The following is a 20,594-nucleotide window of genomic DNA, read 5'->3' on the forward strand; positions in this document are numbered from 1 at the left end:
TTAGTAATGAGTTCTTTAGTTAATTCGCTTCCGCAACAATCTACATCAGCTGGTATCATGAGCCCTCAAAATCCTGAGGAGAAAATAACAAATTTTTTTTCACCAACACATCCGGAACGAAATAAGGTGTTTAAATCACGCCTAACAATTAACAACAAAGTTTGCGACTTCATAATCGACAACGGTAGTGAAGAAAACATGGTTTTTAGTCGTCTGGTTGCAGTACTACAACTACAGGTAATTAATCACCCAGTTCCTTATAAAATAGGTTGGATATCTAATCAGAGAGAGCTGTCAGTTAATAAACAATGCTCGTTTTCCTTCTCCATTGGTACTCATTACCATGATACAATTACTTGTGACGTGGTGGACATGGATAATTGTCATATTATTTTTGGAAGACCTTGGATTTATGACGTAGATGCTACACATCATTGTCGAGATAATACCTTCGAATTCCTTTGGTTGAATAAACGTATTTTTCTCCTACCACTGCCGGACGAACATCAACAACCAACAAGGAAGGATGTTCGGTCTCCACCAACCGAACCGAGGGGATTCCTTCTAGCAACGAAGGACTCTCCCACCGTCGGCAACCATCCACCACCGGAGGTCCAAACATTGCTCGATGAGTATAACGACCTCAACCCATCTTCTTCCCAACCATCGTTACCTCCATTGAGAGAAATTCAACACCAAATCGACCTTATACCTGGAGCTAACTTACCAAACTTACCACATCACAAGATGAGTCCGCAAGAGCATAAATTACTACAAGAACAGGTGGAAGAATTATTGAACAAAGGTTTTATCCGTGAAAGTCTTAGTCCTTGCGCAGTTCCAACATTGTTAGTACCAAAGAAAGACGGAACCTGGAGAATGTGTGTTGATAGTCGGGCTATTAACAAAATTACAATTAAATACGGGTTTCCAATTCCAAGACTTGAAGATATGTTGGATCACCTTTCCGGGGCTACAGTGTTTTCAAAAATTGATCTAAAAGCAGGTTATCATCAAATCCGTATTCGGGAGGGAGACGAATGGAAAACGGCTTTCAAAACAAAGGAGGGTCTTTATGAATGGTTAGTTATGCCCTTTGGACTCTCTAATGCACCTAGTACTTTCATGCGATTCATGAATCAAGTTCTGAAGCCATTCTTGAATAAATTCGTGGTTGTTTACTTCGATGATATACTCATCTTCAGTAAATCTAGAAGTGACCACCTTCAACATATTAGAGAAGTTTTTGACACCATGCGTCATAATTCTTTATTTATGAATGTTCCGAAAAGCCACTTTTTCCTCAATGAAGTATATTTCTTAGGTTTTCTTATTAGTAAAGAAGGTATGAAAGTTGATCAGGCAAAAGTTCGGGCAATTTCTGAGTGGCCGACCCCTTCATCACCATCTGAGGTACGTAGTTTCAACGGTTTAGCTTCTTTCTATCGAAGATTTATACGTGACTTCAGTACTATAATGGCCCCTTTAACTGATTGTTTAAAGAAAGGGAAATTCACCTGGGAAAGCCAACAGGAAGAGAGTTTTCAATTAATTAAACAAAGATTATGTTCATCTCCGGTATTAGCTTTTCCGGATTTCTCTAAATTATTTGAAGTGGAATGTGACGCTTCAGGTCTCGGGATAGGCGCAGTCCTCTCCCAAGAAAAACGGCCTATAGAATTTATGAGTGAAAAACTCGGTGACGCCCGTCGTAAGTGGACCGTGTACGAGTCCGAATTTTATGCCCTTTACCGAGCATTGAGACATTGGAACCGTTTTCTTATTGGTGTGGAATTTGTGTTATATACGGACCATAAAGCTTTACAAACATTGAATGATCAACGTACCGCTGATCCAATGCATATGAGATGGATTTCGTATATTCAAAGATTTAATTTTGTGATCAAACACAAATCGGGAAAAAGTAATACGGTAGCCGACGCCTTGAGCCGTCGAGCTAGTCTACTAACGACTATGGCAGTCCACGTTCCGGGGTTCGAATCACTCCCTACCTCCTACAAAGATGATCCGGATTTTGGCCCTATTTGGGAGGCTTGCACTACAAACCGGTCTACAGGTGAGTTTTTTATTTCTGACGGTTATCTTTTTCACGGACAGCAGTTATGTACTCCTAATTCTTCTCTTCGTGAACATATTATTCGGGAATTACATAACGAAGGGCATGTGGGAAGAGATAAGACTTATACACTTGTGTCTGATCGTTTTTTTTGGCCGAAATTACGACGGGATGTAACCCGTATAGTTGAACGTTGTTATACATGTCAGACAAGTAAAGGTAATGCTCAGAATACAGGTCTTTATACATCACTACCGACTCCGGTAACTATTTGGGAAGATTTGTCAATGGACTTTGTACTTGGTCTTCCCCGTTCACAGAAAGGTAGGGATTCAATTTTGGTAGTGGTTGATCGATTCAGTAAGATGGCTCACTTCATCGCTTGTAAGAAGACAGATAATGCTTCTAACATTGCGAATTTATTTTTTTGGGAAATTGTTCGTCTTCATGGTCTACCGAAGAGTATTGTTTCTGATCGCGATGTGAAATTTCAAAGCCACTTTTGGCGATTTTTATGGAAACGACTCAATACTAAATTAAATTTCAGTAGTACTTGTCACCCTCAAACTGATGGGCAAACTGAGGTCGTTAATCGTTCCTTAGGGAATTTACTTCGTTGTATTACACGTGACAAGGGAATTAATTGGGAAACTGCTCTTCCGCATGCTGAATTTGTGTACAATAGTACTGTTAACCGAACAACGAAGAAGGCTCCATTTGATATTGTGTATACATCAACTCCTAAACACGTGTTGGATCTCGTCCCACTACCGGTTATACCGGAATTTGACTCCAATGCCGAGACTCTAGCATCGTCCATATTACGCCTCCATGATGAGGTTCGGCGAAACATTGATTTGGCTAATTCCACGTACAAACTGTCAGCCGACAAACATAGGTCACTACGGTCCTTCAAAGTGGGTGATTCGGTTATGGTCCATATATCTAAACTTCGTACTCCAGCCGGGACTTACAAGAAGCTTGGTCAAAAGAAGTTCGGTCCTTTCAAGATTCTTACTAAGATAAACGATAACGCTTTTGTTCTCGATCTTCCACCGGAATTCAATATTTCTTCCACGTTCAATGTCTCTGACATATTTCCTTTTCACCCGGATGAACCTATTTATGACAACTCGGGGACGAGTTCTGCCTCCGTGGGGGAGTATGATGGAGACCATCCGGCGAGTGGGCCTCTCGGCCAAGACGCTATAGAGCCAAACGGCTAAGTTGCTATATTAATATAGTTTCCGTATTTAAGTATTATAAGTTTCTATAATTAAGAGTCCTAGCAATCAAGGAAAGTGTCCATAAGTTGTTATCTTCTTTTTATTTTCTTCCTTATTTGAGTCTATCTAGAAAATATTAATCTCTATAAAAGAGAAGTTCAGTCTGTCTATTGAATCATTGAATTGAATATCGAATAAAATCCTCCTTGATTGCATTATTCTTCTTCTTATTATTTAGTTTAATCTTGTTTAATTTAGTTATTTAGTAATGAGTTCTTTAGTTAATTCGCTTCCGCAACAATCTACATCACTTGTTGCTTCGTCTTTTTCTTTTTATTTATCCTGCCATTTTTTGAGCGAAAATCCTTGGCAAGGTGTCATTTTTTACCGCAGTTAAAATAGTCACCTTTGAATTTTGATTTCGCCGGCTTACCTGTTTCTCTCTTTGAGTGTTTTCACTTCTATTTTGGTTCACCTTCAATTACATTAACTTTGGCCTCCTAAGAAAGTTTCTTTGCTTTCTTCTCTTCAAGTCCACTGTCCTCCTCAACTCGGAGTTTCAATATTAATTCTTCGAGACTCGTATCTTTGTTTTTGTGTCTCAGGTAATTAATGAAGTCTTTCCAAGCAGGGGGTAATTTTTCAATCATTGCTCTGGCTTGGAAGGCTTCATTAGTCCCTATATTTTCAGCCTTCAACTCCTGTAATATAATCTGAAATTCTTGAACTTGCATTACGACTGGTTTTGAACCAGTCATTATGAAGTCCAAAAATCGACCTACAATAAAAAATTTCATACCTGTAGTCTCGGCTTTATACTTGTTGGCTAATGTCCCCCACAATCCTTTTGATGTCTCAAAAACACAATACACATTGTATAGACTATCATCTAAACCATTCTCAACATCTTCTGTTGCCAACGTTTGAAATCATTCCCCTTGAATTTGTCTTGTTTCTCTCCGTGGGTGGATGGACCAGAAGCAGTGACACAGATGAAATCATTGTTTGAGGCCATTACTTTCTTATCACATAAAATACACACAAATCAGTAACCTAAACTCAGGAAATATTGTCTTAAGATCTTTATTATCGGTATACTGATCATAAAAAGTCAGAGTTCTGACTATAAGTCGTATTGTTCTGAATTTCAGAACAATGATAAACTTATCTAACAAATTAAATTTACAGATGATATAAATTAATGAAGGACAGAGGCGAGTTGGTCACTCTTTCCTTAAGACAATAGTCGCACAGTATTTTGAACCAATAGTGCGATTTGCCTCCCAGGATATAGCTGTTTTACCTTTCCGATCCGAAATTGGGCGAACTCTTGCAAGCAATACGAACTTTTACTTAATTCCTTCTCTGGATATGTGTTTACTTCGAAGTGATTTATTTTCAGTCTGAGTTATAAGTCTTTTATAAACTGAGAACAGTCACCATGGATGTTGGGTCAACAGTCATAATGATTGTGGAGTTTAACTGACTTCGAATTGGCCCGAAAGAATTGGCGGACGGTCTCGGTCGAAAGAATTGGCGGACGGTCGGGTGTCCATGGACACTTTTTATCTCGGTCCGACCGTTATGACCATCGGGTGTCCATGGACACTTATTGGTTGGAGACATTTCAAATGTCACCAAATGTTCGTGTTATTGGTTGGGGACATTTCAAATATCACCAAATGTCTGTGTTATTCGTTTGGGACACGAAAATAGGGACATTTCAAGACAAATTAGTTTTGGAGACATTTTAGTGTAAATTTGGAGAGCTTTTGGAGAGAAATGTCTCTCAGAATATGGAAGACACTTATGGACACTTGGCGACATTTGAGTAAGGAAGATAAGAAAAATAATAATTATCATCAAATCGTATTATAATAATATTATCTTATTATTATGTTACTATATTATTGTATTATTATTATTATTATTATTAGTATTATTATTATTATTAAAACTATTATATTATATTATATTATATTATTATATTAACTATATTAAATAATAAATATTTACCAATTGTCCATCAATGTCCACAGATATCTATGGATGTCTACGAAAGTTGAAAAATATATATTTGAAAATATTAATTAAGTTTTTTTTTATTTCATATGGTAAGACAGTAATAATATTAAAATAATAAATATCGACTAAATATCTATCAATGTCCACAGATATTTACGGATGTCTACGAAAGTCGAAAAATTTATTTTCAAAGTAATAGTACAAATATATTATTTCATATGATTAGACAATAATGATATCATTAGAATAATAAATGTCTACCAATTGCCATCAATGTCCTCAGATATCCACAAATGTCTACAAAAGTCGAAAAATATATTATTGAAATATGAGTACAAATATATTATTTCATATGGGGACATTTCAACATATTATTAATAATATTATTATTATTATTATTATTATTATTATTATTATTATTATTATTATTATTATTATTAGTGGACTACACATTTTGTCCATGGATTCAATGTGTTGAAATGTCTTTGGAACATTTTGTCTTAAGTGTCCTCCAATGTCTTGAAATCTGATTCTACCCTAGATTGTTTCATTACCATCAGGATACAAAAGAAATGCAAGATTTGAAGAGGACGGTTTTTTTTTGTGAGATAGAGGACGGTTTATTATACACATCAACATGTTTTGGCATACACATCAACATGTTTTGGCAAGAATATTCCATTTTTGAAGAATCAAACAATCTAGGGTAGAATCAGATTTTGTCTTGATTAGTGTAACAAAGGTTAAAACAATCTAGGGTTTCATATGAGGCGGTTAAAACAAGTCATCAGACCAGAACTAATGAGATTACACAAAAAAGAAGAAACAAAACCATCACAACCTTAAGATCCAAAGTTTCATTGTAATTGAGATTGGTGTGTTATTTGAAATATTCTTACCATATCGATACATATTTCCAAACTACCATGTGCAAAACTTAAAGAGCTTTTGTGTCATAGAAGTAATGAACCCAAAATAAGCATGTCTCCAAGATTGCTTCCATAATAACACCCCACACAAACCCCAAAAACCTGTTACAAAACCCAATATAGCACTAATATAAAACCACTTCATCTCAAGCCAATCATCCTCATCATCTTGTTTTCCTTCACGATTTCCGGACGGTTGAGTGTGTTCATTGCCATTGCAGTTCTTGACTGGAAAACCACAGAGTTCAGGGTTGCCAAGATAACTCAGTTCCGTAAAGCTTTGCAATTGGTTACCCGTAGGAATTTCACCTGACAAGTTATTGTACGACAAGTTCAAGTGATTCATAGAATACAACTCTATAATGCTTTGAGGAATTACACCTGAAAGGTTGTTGCTTGACAAATCAAGAGATTCCAGTATGCTCATCTTGCCTATTTCATCTGGGATCTTTCCTGTAAGATGATTTTCAGATAAGTTCAAATATCGTAACTCATGAAGTGTCGTTAGATCTTGAGGAATTTCCCCGGATAAGTTGTTTCTTGAAAGATCCATGGTTGTAACAAGTGATAGTATAAGAAAGTTTCTATACTCATATTGTCTTCCATTTGTCACCAGCGAAGTGCTTTCGTCACTGGCTAAACTGTGGGTGCTTGGTTCTTGCTTCAAAGCCATGGCACTTAAATTGCTGAAACATCTTGGAATTGATCCTGATAATCTATTATAGGCAATATCCAGTATTCGTAGTAAAGTAAGGTTACAAAGTTCTTCTGGAATACTACCACTGAACTTATTTAGATGCAACCTAAGAAGTATAAGATTTGCAAAGTCTGCTCCCAGCCATGTTGATATGCTTCCACTGAATTTATTCTCGCCAAGATCAATCACTATTAACATGGTACAGTTTCGCAATGACTGAGGTACTTCACCGGATAAAGAATTATTACCCAAATGCAAGGATTGTAATTGAACTAAAGAACCAATAGAGTTTGGAATTTTTCCGGTTAACTTATTACTTTCTAACTTTAGCAATAACAAATCTAATGAGTGAAACCAACATTCTGGAATCTCTCCTAACAGGGCATTGTTTGAGAGATCAAGATATTTTAAACTATCCATTTCGCCAAACTCTGAATGACATCGGAACGAGGAAATAGGACCGGTTAAGAAGTTGTGAGAAAGATCAAGTTCTGAAACACCAGATACACAACAGAGTGGGCCATTAAAATGGTTGGAACTCAAATTAATCTGTGAGGAAAAACCAGAACTGAGTTTCAATAACTTTGGCAATTCTCCAGTGAGTCGATTTTGGCCTAGATTCAAGCGATTCATTTGAGAAGACATGTTCCAAAACCAAGTAGGGACTGTACCTGAAATTCTTGCGTTGGATAAATCAATATGGGTTAATTTTGTTTGTGTTTTTAACCATTGGGGAAATGGAGATCCTATGTGACAATTTCTACATGATAATCGTTCGAGTTGAAAAAGAGGTACCCAAGCAGATCTCACCTTCAAATTAACTGAATCAATTTGTAACTCTTTTAATCTTAGGAGATTGGCGAAGTGAACATCAGTTACAACACCCTGTAAGTCATTATCAGAGATTATGAATGTTTCCAAACTTGAGAGATTCCCTATTGTTTCCGGCAATGATCCATTGAATTCATTATTTTGAAATTGTAAATCCCTTAACAATGATAATCTTCCTAACGACGAGGGAATTGAACCAGAAAAGGAGTTACCATAGAGAAAGAGGTATTCGAGATTCTGTAATTTCCCCAATTGCTCAGGCAAAGGGCCAGAAAGATTAATGTTATTTGATAAATCCAACGACTTCAAACTGTTGTTGTTACATCCAGATGAATTTATTAAAAATCCAGATATATCTCCACGAAGTTTGTTCATTCCCAAGTTTAATTCCTGCAAGTGGCATAGATTTCCTAAGGTATTTGGTATCTCTCCTTCAAAGTCGTTATAGGATAATATCAGGCTCTTGATGGAAGTCAGACAACCAATATCTTTTGAAATCGTTCCGTAGAAATTATTGTGACTTAGATAAAGTTCTTCAAGTCTAGTAAGATTATACAACCATGCAGGTAATGAAGAATTCATATCGTTATAAGAAAGATCGAGAATGGAAAGAGATGTAAAGTTTATGTGTGGAAGAGTTGGTACTATGGATGAATCTAGATGACAACCAGCAAGACGTAACTCGACTAAAGATGGGAGCATGTTAATCACATGTATCCATTTGTCACTTACCCTGCTGAGGTTCAAAGAACTCATGTGAAGATGTTGGAGAGAAGAAAGATGAGAGATCCATTGAAGATCACCCAAATCCAGCGGGTTGGGGTAATAGGAACTATCACCAATATCAAGAAAATGAAGATTGGATAAGTTTCCAAGTTCCTGAGGAACTATTCCACCAAAACCTGCTCTATGAATATCGAGATATCTCAAATTATGGAGGGAGCCCAAGAAAGAAGGTATCTCAATACCATGAAAATGGTTCCCACTTAAGTTCAAATGATATAAATGTTTTAGTTCAAGCAGGGAAGGATTTAACTTACCACCAAGTGATAACTCTTGAAGATGAAGTTCTACAATATTTCCCGTTTTCGGATTGCAAACCACTCTTGGCCAATTGCAACATTCTTTACCACCCAAGGTAGATAATATATTCTTCTTATTCTTCTTAAGCAGAGTATTTAGAATTTCAACGAACATTGAATCATCTGGATATGTTAAATCTGCTATGAAGGACAAAAGAGCTTGTCTCTCCCTTTCCTTACAAACAAAACCAAAACTGAAGTTGTTGTAATCTGTTCCGAATAAGAAAAATGCAGCAAGAAAGGAAGCTAGAAAAATAGATCTCGACTCCATTATTAAGAACTGAAATCAAAACCAGAAATTAACTATGTTTTCAAACTAAATTGTTAATATATATATAGAAACACACAGAAAATCTAAAGTTTCCGCGTCTTAGGACCTCTCATACTGTATTCTATTTTTTAGCTGAATTGTGAATTTTCGAGTCAACACGACCTTCAATCGGTAATCAGTCTCAAGACTCGGGTTTCTGTACAATCAATCAATTCTTCGTGGAGTGTAATATCTTAAGATGTTATGGCCACAAAGAGACTAATAAATTAGTATGGCTCCATTAAAACTTGCAAAGATTGGGACAATGAAATTATTTGGAGGCTTTTCTCAAGTTTTCAGACTTTTCTACCTTGTTAGGTTTGATTATTCGTCGGCCCTCTCAATGGGTTTGATTTACCAACAACTGCTAGCTCATTGGGTATCAAATTTACTCCAAAATCCTAGAGACTCCAAGCACGATTAACATTGGAGGTAGAATATATGATTTATTGGACTTGGGGTATTAAGGATATAATTAATAAACTATAGGGTAGCTTGGATGCCTCTTAGGAATATGACAGTGACCGAAGCTATGACATTGTCAATTACGACAGTGATGGAAGCTTTTTCTTTCTGTTTGATAAGATTTTTTGTGTCTTCTTTACGTAAATGCTAGTCATGAAGACTCGCCGATATTAGTTGTGTTTTCTTTCGTTGGCAATATCTTAATAGAGGCATATAAGTACACAATTAGGCCAAGCGTGTTTGAAGGGGCTTAACCTGTGTAGCTTCCCCCTCGAACAGCCTTTTATTTTTGTGTCTTCTTTATGTAGAAACGACAAAAAAAATTCAGTTGAAAGCCCTGGAACAATTTTTTTTCTTTTTGTGTTGAAAGAGCCCCGGAACAACTTAAAAGAGTTAACTTGATAAGAAAAAAATATGGAAGTTTTAACTTTTCATGAAAAAAATGTGATGTAGTATGTTAAGCGTCAAGTAGCACATGCTTGCAAGTTCATCCCTCTGCCTCCAATTTCTTTGTCATGTTCGCATCATTTCTCCTAGTCGTCTCCATTGGTAGTTATTTTTAGGAAACATTATTTCTCGGTGTAAACTTGAGCTAGATTCTATTTCTATTCAGTAGTCCAACTATCTGATTGGGACTTACAAATATTATCAGAGTATAATGGATTGGTCACTCTTTAGAATCTGTAGAATTTTCTGACTTGTTAAATTTTTTATTCAATCCTTTGAATGGGTTCTATTGAACTCATTATTTTCTCATTCTAATTTTCTGACTATTCACAATAAATGTTTTAAGATTTCATCTTGTGTCTTCTTCTTTATGTAGAAATTTCAATGCTAGCTTGTCACCAAGACTTCTACTGATAATTATTTTGGATGCAAACTGACCTAGTTTGAATGAGTCTTTTCAAAGACGAACGATGAATTTTCTGCCCACCCAGTTAATTTGCCTAGAGTATCAGTACTAGATGTGTGGAGCAAAGTTAATATTTTAGTTGATGAGTTATCTCCTAACTTATTTTAATTGTAATTTGTGTTTTTTGTGGTTTGATTTTCTTTCTTGCATTATCTTAATAGAGAGTACATAATACAAGTGAAGAAGAGCGTGTTTGAAGGGGCGCTACACGTGCAAGATGCACCTTGAACAACCATAGGTCCTCCAACAGTGGTGAGATAAATAAAAGTGGTCCTCCAAACTCATTTGAGGCGACTGTAAGAGGAAGAACCAGCCATTATCCCTCCAAAACCAATTTCTTTGTTTGTTACTCCTTTAAACCACTTTCTTCGCCCTTTAATCCCCAAATTCAATATCAATTTACCTAGAACCCATAAGAAAAGCACAATACGTAAATTAGGATGTCAGTGACCAAAGCTTTTTCTCTCTGTTTGACAGGATTTCTTGTGGCTTTTTTATGTAGAAATGCCAATGCTAGTCATGAAGACTCACTGATATTACTTGTGTTTTCTTTCATTTGCGTCATCTTAATAGAGGCACATTAGTACACAATTAGGCCAGGCGTGTTGAAAGGGCTGTACCTGCGTAGTTGCCCCTCAAACAACTTAAAAGAGTTGAGTTGATAACAAAACAATATGGAAGGTTTATGAAAAAAAATGTGATGCAGTATGCTTGCAAGTTCATCCCTCTGCCTCCAACACCTTTTGTTATGTTGGAATTATTATAACCAGAACTACTAATAAAATAGTAAACATTAACTATGATCAACCAATTATATAGCTTGGTTGTTATCCTTATGAGTTTGATATAGTGTTGGGTTTAAAGGCACTCTTGATTGAAGTGAGATAACCAATATCTGTTGAAATCGTTCCGTAGAAATTATTCTCACTTAGACAAAGTTCTTCAAGTCTAGTAAGACTATATAACCACGGAGGTAATGAAGAATTAATATTGTTATCCAAGAATTGAAAGAGATGTAAAGTTTATGTGTGGAAGAGTTGGTAATGTGGATGAATCTAGACGTAACTCGAATAAAGATGGGAGAGCCATTGAATATCACTAACATCTAGCTGGTAGTTGTTACTAATATCCAAGAATAATGACTTACCCTGCTGAGGTTCACAAAACTCATGTCAAGATGTTGGAGAGAAGAAAGATGAGAGAGCCATTGAATATCACTAACATCTAGCTGGTAGTTGTTACTAATATCAAGAAAATGAATATTGGATAAATTTCCAATTTCCTGAGGAATAATTCCACCAAAAGTTGCTTCGTGTAGATCGAGATATCTCAAATTATGGAGCGACCCCAAGAAATAAGGTATATGAATACCATCAAAATTATTCAAACTTAAGTTCAAATAATTTAAATGTTTTAATTAATTGAAGCAAAGAAGGATTTAAAACCACCTAGTGATAAGTTTTGAAGATGAAGTTCAACAAAATTTCCCGTTTTCGGATTGCAAACCACTCCTGTCCAATTGCAACATTCTTTACCATCCCAAGTAGATAATATGTTCTTCTTAAATAGAATATGTAAAATGTCATGGAAGAATGAATCATCTTGAGATTTTAAATCTTCTCTAAAGGACATCAGAGCTTGTCTCTCCCTTTCCTTACAAACAAAACCAAAACTGAAGTTATTGTAATCTGGTCCGACTAAAAAAAATGCAGCAAGAAAGAAAGTTAATGTTATAACTGAAAGTCGCGGAAGCTATCGAACCTACCCAGAAATTGATCCGATTATGAAGATTAATCGAAAAGCTAAGTCAAAATCAAATATGCGAACAGAATTTAACGAGGTTCGGCTTTAAAGCCTACGTCCTCGGGCGAAAAGAAATCTTTATTGAAGGATAGATGAAGACGACTAACACAACCCGCAAGTTCGTCCCAAGATGGTACCGTATAGAATTTAACCTTCTATACTAGATCTTCGACAACCGAGAAATTAAACACCGCTCAAAACTATGAACAAAAAATTTCTCTCTCACTTGCTCTCTCTCTTTAGCTCTCTCTAAAGAAGATTTTCATAGGCTCTCAATACCCCTATTTATATAATAATATAAGCCGCCTCAATTAGAAACCTTTCAATTTGGAAACCCAATTGAAAAACCGCCATTCAATTTGCTTTGTTAAGCCGCCTCAATGCCTCTTAAACCGCCTCAATGAAATTTGGAAACTGCCTCTCACAATTCTCCACCTCGTACACAATTTGATATACTTCAAATTTTGGACGAACACCAGGATACTCCTTGTAAGATATATCTGCTTCTTGTAACTTCAACCGGCTGCACCATATGACCATGGTTGCCTACGTACCCTTTTACAGGATCAAGCCTACCGTAGTTCTACCAACCCTTCACATAAAGTTTACCTTGTCGCCATTACGCCCTTTCGGGCAACTTAACACGAGCCGATTTGTAGCAATTCCAGACAATGCTGAAACTTGCTACATGTCACCACTTTAGTCAACATGTCCGCGGGATTCTCATCTGTGTGTACCTTCATGAGAGAAACATCACCTTCCTCTATGACATCTCGTACAAAGTGATACTTGACATCGATATGCTTAGTACGAGCATGATGAACCTGATTCTTCGCCAAGTGGATCGCACTTTGACTATCACACCATACATCCACGCACTCCTGCTTAATCCCTAGATCATCCAGAAGACCCCACAACCACAATGCTTCCTTCACACCCTCGGCCATAGCCATATACTCGGCCTCCGTAGTAGATAACGCAACTGTAGATTGTAACATCGATCGCCAACTAACTGGAGCACCATGTACCTTAAATACATAACCAGTAGTAGATCGTCTTCTATCTAGATCGCCAGCATAATCCGAGTCAACATAACCGCTTACCTGACATGTGTCTCCACCAAAGCACAAACCCGTATCAACAGTACCCTTCAAGTACCTCAAGACCCACTTCACAGCTTCCCAATGTGTCTTCCCCGGATTTGCCATAAACCTACTAACCACACTGACCGCTTGTGAAATATCCGGACGAGTACACACCATAGCGTACATCAAACTGCCAACTGCACTAGCATACGGTACACGATCCATATGATCCTTCTCCACCGTAGTAGTGGGAGATTGTTTTCCCGAGAGCCTGAAGTGTGGTGCCAAAGGTGTTGACACCGCCTTCGCATTCTGCATCCCAAATCGAGAAACTACTCGTTCGATGTAACCTTTCTGATTCAAGTACAGTTTCTTACTTGACCGCTCTCTCTTAATCTCCATTCCCAGTATCTTCTTTGCAGCGCCCATGTCTTTCATCTCAAACTCTTGACTGAGTTGAGATTTCAACTTATCTATCTCCACCATGCTTCGAGAAGCAATAAGCATGTCATCCACATACAAAAGGAGATAAATAAAGTCACCTTCGCGAAGCTTCTTGATGTATACACAACAATCATAATCACTTCTGCGAAAACCATGCTTTAGCATGAAAAAATCAAATCGTTTGTACCATTGGCGAGGGGATTGTTTTAATCCGTAAAGAGATTTCCTCAAACGACATACTTGATTTTCTTTACCCTCAACCTTGTATCCCTCAGGTTGAGCCATATAAATTTCTTCTTCCAAATCTCCGTGCAAGAAGGCGGTTTTAACATCGAGTTGTTCCAGCTCAAGATCCCTGTGAGCAACAATACTCAATAGCACCCGAATAGAAGTATGTTTCACGACCGGTGAGAAAATCTCATTGTAGTCGACCCCTTCTTTCTGTGCGTATCCCTTGGCCACTAGTCTTGCCTTATACCTTGTACCCTTGATTTCGGAAGAATCCTCTTTCTTCTTGTACACCCATTTACAACCAATAACAGACTTACCTTCGAGCAATGGGACAACTTCCCATGTCTTGTTCTTGTGAAGAGCCTCTATCTCTTCTTGCATAGCAACCAACCAACTCTCTCTATCCTCCGCGGAAATAGCTTGTTTGAAGGTGACCGGCTCGTCGTCTTCCACCGAGAGTGCATATTCAACAAGATTTGCCTGCCCATAATGCCTAAGAGGTTTGTCTGACCCTAACCTCTGTACCGGCTTATATAACCGTTTCGGCCTAGTGTGTACCGAAACATCCTGCTGTTGTTGTTGTAAAACTTGCGTACCTTCCCCTTGAACCTCCTCATGATCGGGTTCATCAATTTCCTCATCCTGAGTATTATCCTGATGCTCCACCTGATCATGATTCCTAGAAACCCGTTGGTCTTCGGCTTCTACTTCCACTACTTGAGCTTTAGTAGACCCAACATCACCACAACTAGGCACCGTAGCTTTCGCCATAGCTACAATAGATGACTCATCAAACACCACATCTCTGCTGATTACAAACTTCTTGTCTTCCGTACACCATAGCCGATAACCCTTGACTCCTGTAGCATATCCTAAGAAAATTGCCTTCTTTGCTCTATTGTCAAGTTTGTTACCTTTAACATGGTAATAGGCCGTACAACCGAAAACCTTAAGTCTCCCGTAATCTGCATGTTCACCTGACCACACCTCGTAAGGTATGCCGCCATCTAAAGAAGAATGTGGAGACCTGTTCACAATATAACAAGCTGTAGTAACAGATTCTGCCCACCATTCTACGCCTAATCCCGAATTGGAGCGCATACATCTAGCCTTCTCAAGTAGTGTACGGTTCAATCTCTCTGCGACTCCATTCTGCTGAGGTGTGTTTACTACTGTCCAGTGCCTCACAATGCCTTCCTGTTTACAAAACTCCTTGAATGCCCCATCCGTGTACTCGGTCCCATTATCCGACCTTAATGTCTTCAGCTTTCGACCAGTTTTGTTCTCAACCATTGCTTTCCACACCAGGAATGTGTTGAATACCTCATTCTTATGCTTCAGAAAATAAAGCCAGACAAATCTCGAATGATCATCAACGAATGTAACAAAATACCTGGAACCACCCTTGGAAGGTAACTTTGCCGGTCCCCAGACATCGGTATGTACGTAGTCTAATACCTCTTTGCTCCTGTGCTTGCTTGTAGAGAACGTCACCCTGTGCGCCTTCCCGAACACACAATGCTCACAAAACTCCATGCAAGGCTTCTTCATGTCCTTCAACAAGCCTTTCCCGCACATCAGAGATAGACCCTTTTCTGACATATGCCCAAGGCGCATATGCCAAAGCCTCGTACTAGCCGTTGGATCCCTTCCACTGATTCCTACTGCTACATCCCCAGTAATTGTTGTCCCCAAAAGTTTGTATAAATTACCGTGACGAGTACCTCTCATTACCACCAAAGAACCCTTAACGACTTTTATGGAGCCATTCTCTATAATTATCTTACAGCCGTTCCGCTCCAACACACCAAGGGAAATTAGATTTTTCCGCAAATCGGGTATGTGTCTTACGTCCGTCAATGTTCTCACCACTCCATCGTGCATCTTGATACGTATTGTTCCGAGTCCCACAGTTTTACATATACTATCATCACCCAGTATAACTGTACCACCATCTATACTCCTATAGGTAGTAAACAACTCCCTATTTGGACACATATGGTGTGACGCCCCTGAATCAAGCATCCACTTATCGAAGATTTTCTCAGACACCTCTGTCACCGAGAAACATTCGTCCGCCTCTTCTGACACATATCCCGCCTCTTGCATCTCTTGTTTCTCCTTGTAGCCTTCGTTCTTTTGCTTCAACTTTCTCTTTGGACAAGCCGCTTTAAAGTGGCCAAGCTCACCACAACTAAAGCACGTTTTCTTGAAAGAGCCTCTAGATTTGGATCTAGATTTCCCGCCCTTTCCCTTTCCCCTTTCATTACTCCTCCCCCTCGTTACAAACAACCCTTGTGCTTGTTCTTTGTCTACTCCACCCGACGCCATACTGCTAGTAGCAACCTTACGAAGGTCATCCGCTAATAGCGAATTTCTCGTCTCTTCCATGCTTAGACTATCACCAACAAGCATCAAAGTTTGAACAAGGTTTTCATAGGATTTAGGTAATGAAAGTAACAATATGAGGGCTTGGTCCTCATCCTCAACCTTAACATCAATATCCTTCAAATCTGAGATAATCCTGTCAAACCTATTCACGTATTCCTGAATAGAAGAACCCTCTTCCATTCTACATGTGAATAATTTGGATTTTAAGTAGACCCGATTCGTTAAAGTTTTCGTCATGAAACTGCTTTCTAGCTTTAACCACACACCCGCCGCCGTTGTTTCTTCGTCTACTAGGAACGCCACGTCCCTCTCAAGACACAACATAATGGTAGCCCGTGCTTCGAGATCTAACTCTTCCCAATCCTCATCTGACATATCTCCTGGTTTCTTTCCCGTCAACGTCTTGTGTAATTTCTGCGAGATTAACAGATTCTTCATCTGCATCCGCCAATAAGAAAAATCGTTTTTCCCATTGAACTTCTCTATCTCATATTTCCCTGATTTGACCGTACCACTTCTCGATCCCATCTTCTCTTCGTTCAATCTCAACAAGGCTCTGGTACCAATTGTTATAACTGAAAGTCGCGGAAGCTATCGAACCTACCCAGAAATTGATCCGATTATGAAGATTAATCGAAAAGCTAAGTCAAAATCAAATATGCGAACAGAATTTAACGAGGTTCGGCTTTAAAGCCTACGTCCTCGGGCGAAAAGAAATCTTTATTGAAGGATAGATGAAGACGACTAACACAACCCGCAAGTTCGTCCCAAGATGGTACCGTATAGAATTTAACCTTCTATACTAGATCTTCGACAACCGAGAAATTAAACACCGCTCAAAACTATGAACAAAAATTTCTCTCTCACTTGCTCTCTCTCTTTAGCTCTCTCTAAAGAAGAGTTGTTGTTGCTTGTGTTGGTGTGTTTTCATAGGCTCTCAATACCCCTATTTATATAATAATATAAGCCGCCTCAATTAGAAACCTTTCAATTTGGAAACCCAATTGAAAAACCGCCATTCAATTTGCTTTGTTAAGCCGCCTCAATGCCTCTTAAACCGCCTCAATGAAATTTGGAAACTGCCTCTCACAGTTAAGAATATAGATCTCGACTCCATTATTAAGAACTGAAATCAAAACCAGAAATTAACTATGTTTTCAAACTGAATTGTCAATATTTACACACAGACACACAAAATCTAAAGCTTTTCGGCATGGTAGGGACCTATCGTCTTGTATTCTGTTTTTCAGCTGAACTGTTAATTTCGAGTCAACAAGACCATCAATCGGTAATCAGTCTCAAGACTCGGCTTTCTGTACACCACTCAATTCTTCGTGGGGTGTAATATCTTAAGATGTTATGGCCAAAAAGAGAGTAACAAATAAGTATGGGTCTACTAAAACTTGCAAAGATTAGGACAATAAAATTACTCAGAGACTTTTCTCATGTCTTCAGACTTTTATACCTTGTTAAGTTTGATTATTCATCGGCCCTCTCAACGGGTTTGATTTCCCAACAAATGCTTGCTCAGTTGGTATCGCATTTAGTCCAAAATCCCAGAGATTCCAAGCTCGATTCACAATGGAGGTGGAATATATGGTTTGGACTTGGGGTATAAAGGATATAAATAATGAACTATAGGGTAACTTGGATGGCCTTTAGGGGGTATGACAGTGACCGGAGCTATGACAATGAGGGAAGCTTTTTCTTTCTGTTTGATAGGATTTCTTGTGTCTTCTTTATGTAGAAATGTCAATGTTAGTCATGAAGACTCACTGTGTGTTTTCTTTCATTCGCGTTATCTTATTAGAAGCATTTTGTATATTATTAGGCCAAGCGTGTTTGAAGGGGCTTAACCTGTGTAGTTTCCCCCTCGAACAACTTTTTTTTCTTCATGTAGAAATGTCAACTTCTTTTTTTGTTGAAAGCCCTCGAAGAACTTAAAAGAGTTAACTTGATAAGAAAAGAATATGGAAGTTTTAACTATTCATGAGAAAAATGTGATGTAGTATGTTAAGCATCAAATAACACATGCTTGCAAGTTCATCCCTCTGCCTCCAATTTCTTTTGTTATGTTCGTATCATTATTACCCTTATGAATTTCGGAATCAATACTCCTAGTCGTCTCCATATGTGGTTATTTTTGGAAACATTATTTCTCGGTGTAAACTTGAGCTCAATTTTATTTCTTTTGAGTGAACGAGTCATTCCAGATACAAAATTTTCGAAATATTTCAGTAGTCCAACTATCTGATTGAGACTTGCAAATATTGTGAGAGTATAATTGATTGGAGACTCTTTAAATCTGTACAATTTTCTGGTCTGTTACATTTTGTTATTCAATCTTTCAATGGGTTCTTTTGAACTCATTATTTTCTCATTCTAATTCTTTTGGTTGTTTATCGAAGTCTTATAGACTACTCAGAATAAACCTTTTAAGATTTATCTTGTGTCTTCTTGTTTATGTAGAAATTTCAATGCCAGCTAGTCACCAAGACTTCTACTGATAATTATGTGAAGTTATAAATGGGGCCAAACACATCAAATTGTTATGGATGCAAATTGACTTAGTTTGAATGAGTCTTGACGACCACGGATGAACTTCCTGCACAACCAGGAAATTTCAGTGCTAGCTAGTCACCAAGACTTCTACTGATAATTGTTGTGAAGTTATGAATGGCATCAATTTATTACGTATGCAAATTGACTTAGTTTGAGTAAGTCTTTTGGACGACAACCGATGAACTTTCTGCACAACCAGTTAATTTGCCTAGAGTATCTCCTAACTTATCTTAATTGTAATTTGTATTTTTCGTGGTTTGATTCTCTTCCTTGCATTATCATAATAGAGAGTAAAGACAAAATAGTACATAACACAAGTGAAGAAAAGAACGTCTTTGAAGGGGCGATACGCGTGCAATAGGCACCTTGAACAGCCATGGGGGTTCTCCAGGCTCCAACAGATGGTGAGATGAATAGAAATGGTCCTCCAAACTATGAACTTCAATATAAGAGTGCTTTTAACGTCAACACATATTAAATTTTAAGCTATTAATTTAAACCCAACATTCATTCGAGGCGACTGTAAGAGTAAGACCCTCGCATTATTCCCCAAACCAATTTCTTCGTTTGTTACTCTTCCAACCCACTTGATCAACCTTTTAATCCCCAAATTTACTATCAATTTACTTAGAACCCACAATAAATGCACAAAACGTAAATTAGATAGTCATTAGATTTAAGATGAGAGATTGTATAGGTAACGTCCAAAATTGTTAAAGGCAATCTTACAAATGCTTAGAGGCAGTGTGGTCTTGAGGGCGATGTCCATCTTTCTTCTTCTCCTTCTTTTTGAGTTAACTTTGGGCATTCCCTATAAAACTTCTTAATTATGATTTAACTGAATTACAGTAAGGTGCGGGCCAACTTTGGAGTCCCGTCCCAGCTATCTGACTATGAATTTCACCACCACTTTTTAGTGAAGAAGAAGCAAAAGAGAATAGTTAAGAGGAAGAAGAGAAAAATAAGAAGGAATAAAGGGAAGTTCCATAGGGCCCTCTCATTTTTGTTAAAGGGCTCTTCGCATAAACATTGACTTAGTCTATTGTCATTAACCAAGCTTGGTTATAGACCCCTTTTGGATCAACTCTAAATCCCTCTAAAACTCAAATCTCTTGGTCAGGAAATTTCCGATGACGCCCTTGCTTTTTGACAGGCTCTCAGTCGCTACTCCATAAAGCATGGGTACAATTACAAATTCGTAAAGAATGATCTTTCGCGGATTACTTGTGTATGCAAAACTCTTACCTGTGCTTGGACCATTCATGTTGTTGCTCCTTTGAAGTCCCGGTCCATGTTTGTTCTCAAAGCTCTCAACCCTCTGCGTACGTCTGATGATTTTGTAATGTCTTCACGTAAACCTAGGTTGTCAACAGAAGATGTTAATCAGTTAATAGCTGATGACATTCGAGAGAATCCTACGAAAAGTATCAAAGATATTGTAACATCATTCAAAAAATATTGTGGTATAAAACTGAGCTAGTACTAATCATATAAAGCTCGGAATGCTACTATTTCTTTGGCAT

The 20,594-nt window shown here is 37.8% G+C and overlaps 1 protein-coding gene across 1 annotated transcript; it reads right to left on the reverse strand.

The window, feature by feature from the left end:
- Nucleotides 1-6,249: 6,249 nt before the first annotated feature.
- LOC147558712 (receptor-like protein EIX2) lies at nucleotides 6,250-12,187 on the reverse strand. Its single transcript, XM_086659078.1, has 3 exons — nucleotides 12,004-12,187; nucleotides 11,703-11,863; nucleotides 6,250-9,147 (listed from the first exon to the last, which is right to left on the reverse strand). The coding sequence occupies exons 1-3, from the start codon at nucleotides 12,185-12,187 to the stop codon at nucleotides 6,250-6,252; spliced, it is 3,243 nt and encodes a 1,080-aa protein (XP_086515204.1).
- Between the last annotated feature and the right edge of the window lie 8,407 nt (nucleotides 12,188-20,594).

This window comes from Eschscholzia californica, unplaced genomic scaffold (assembly GCF_041429995.1).
Source record: "Eschscholzia californica isolate CP2 unplaced genomic scaffold, dmEscCali1.0.p SCAF_2, whole genome shotgun sequence".
NCBI lineage: Eukaryota > Viridiplantae > Streptophyta > Magnoliopsida > Ranunculales > Papaveraceae > Eschscholzia > Eschscholzia californica.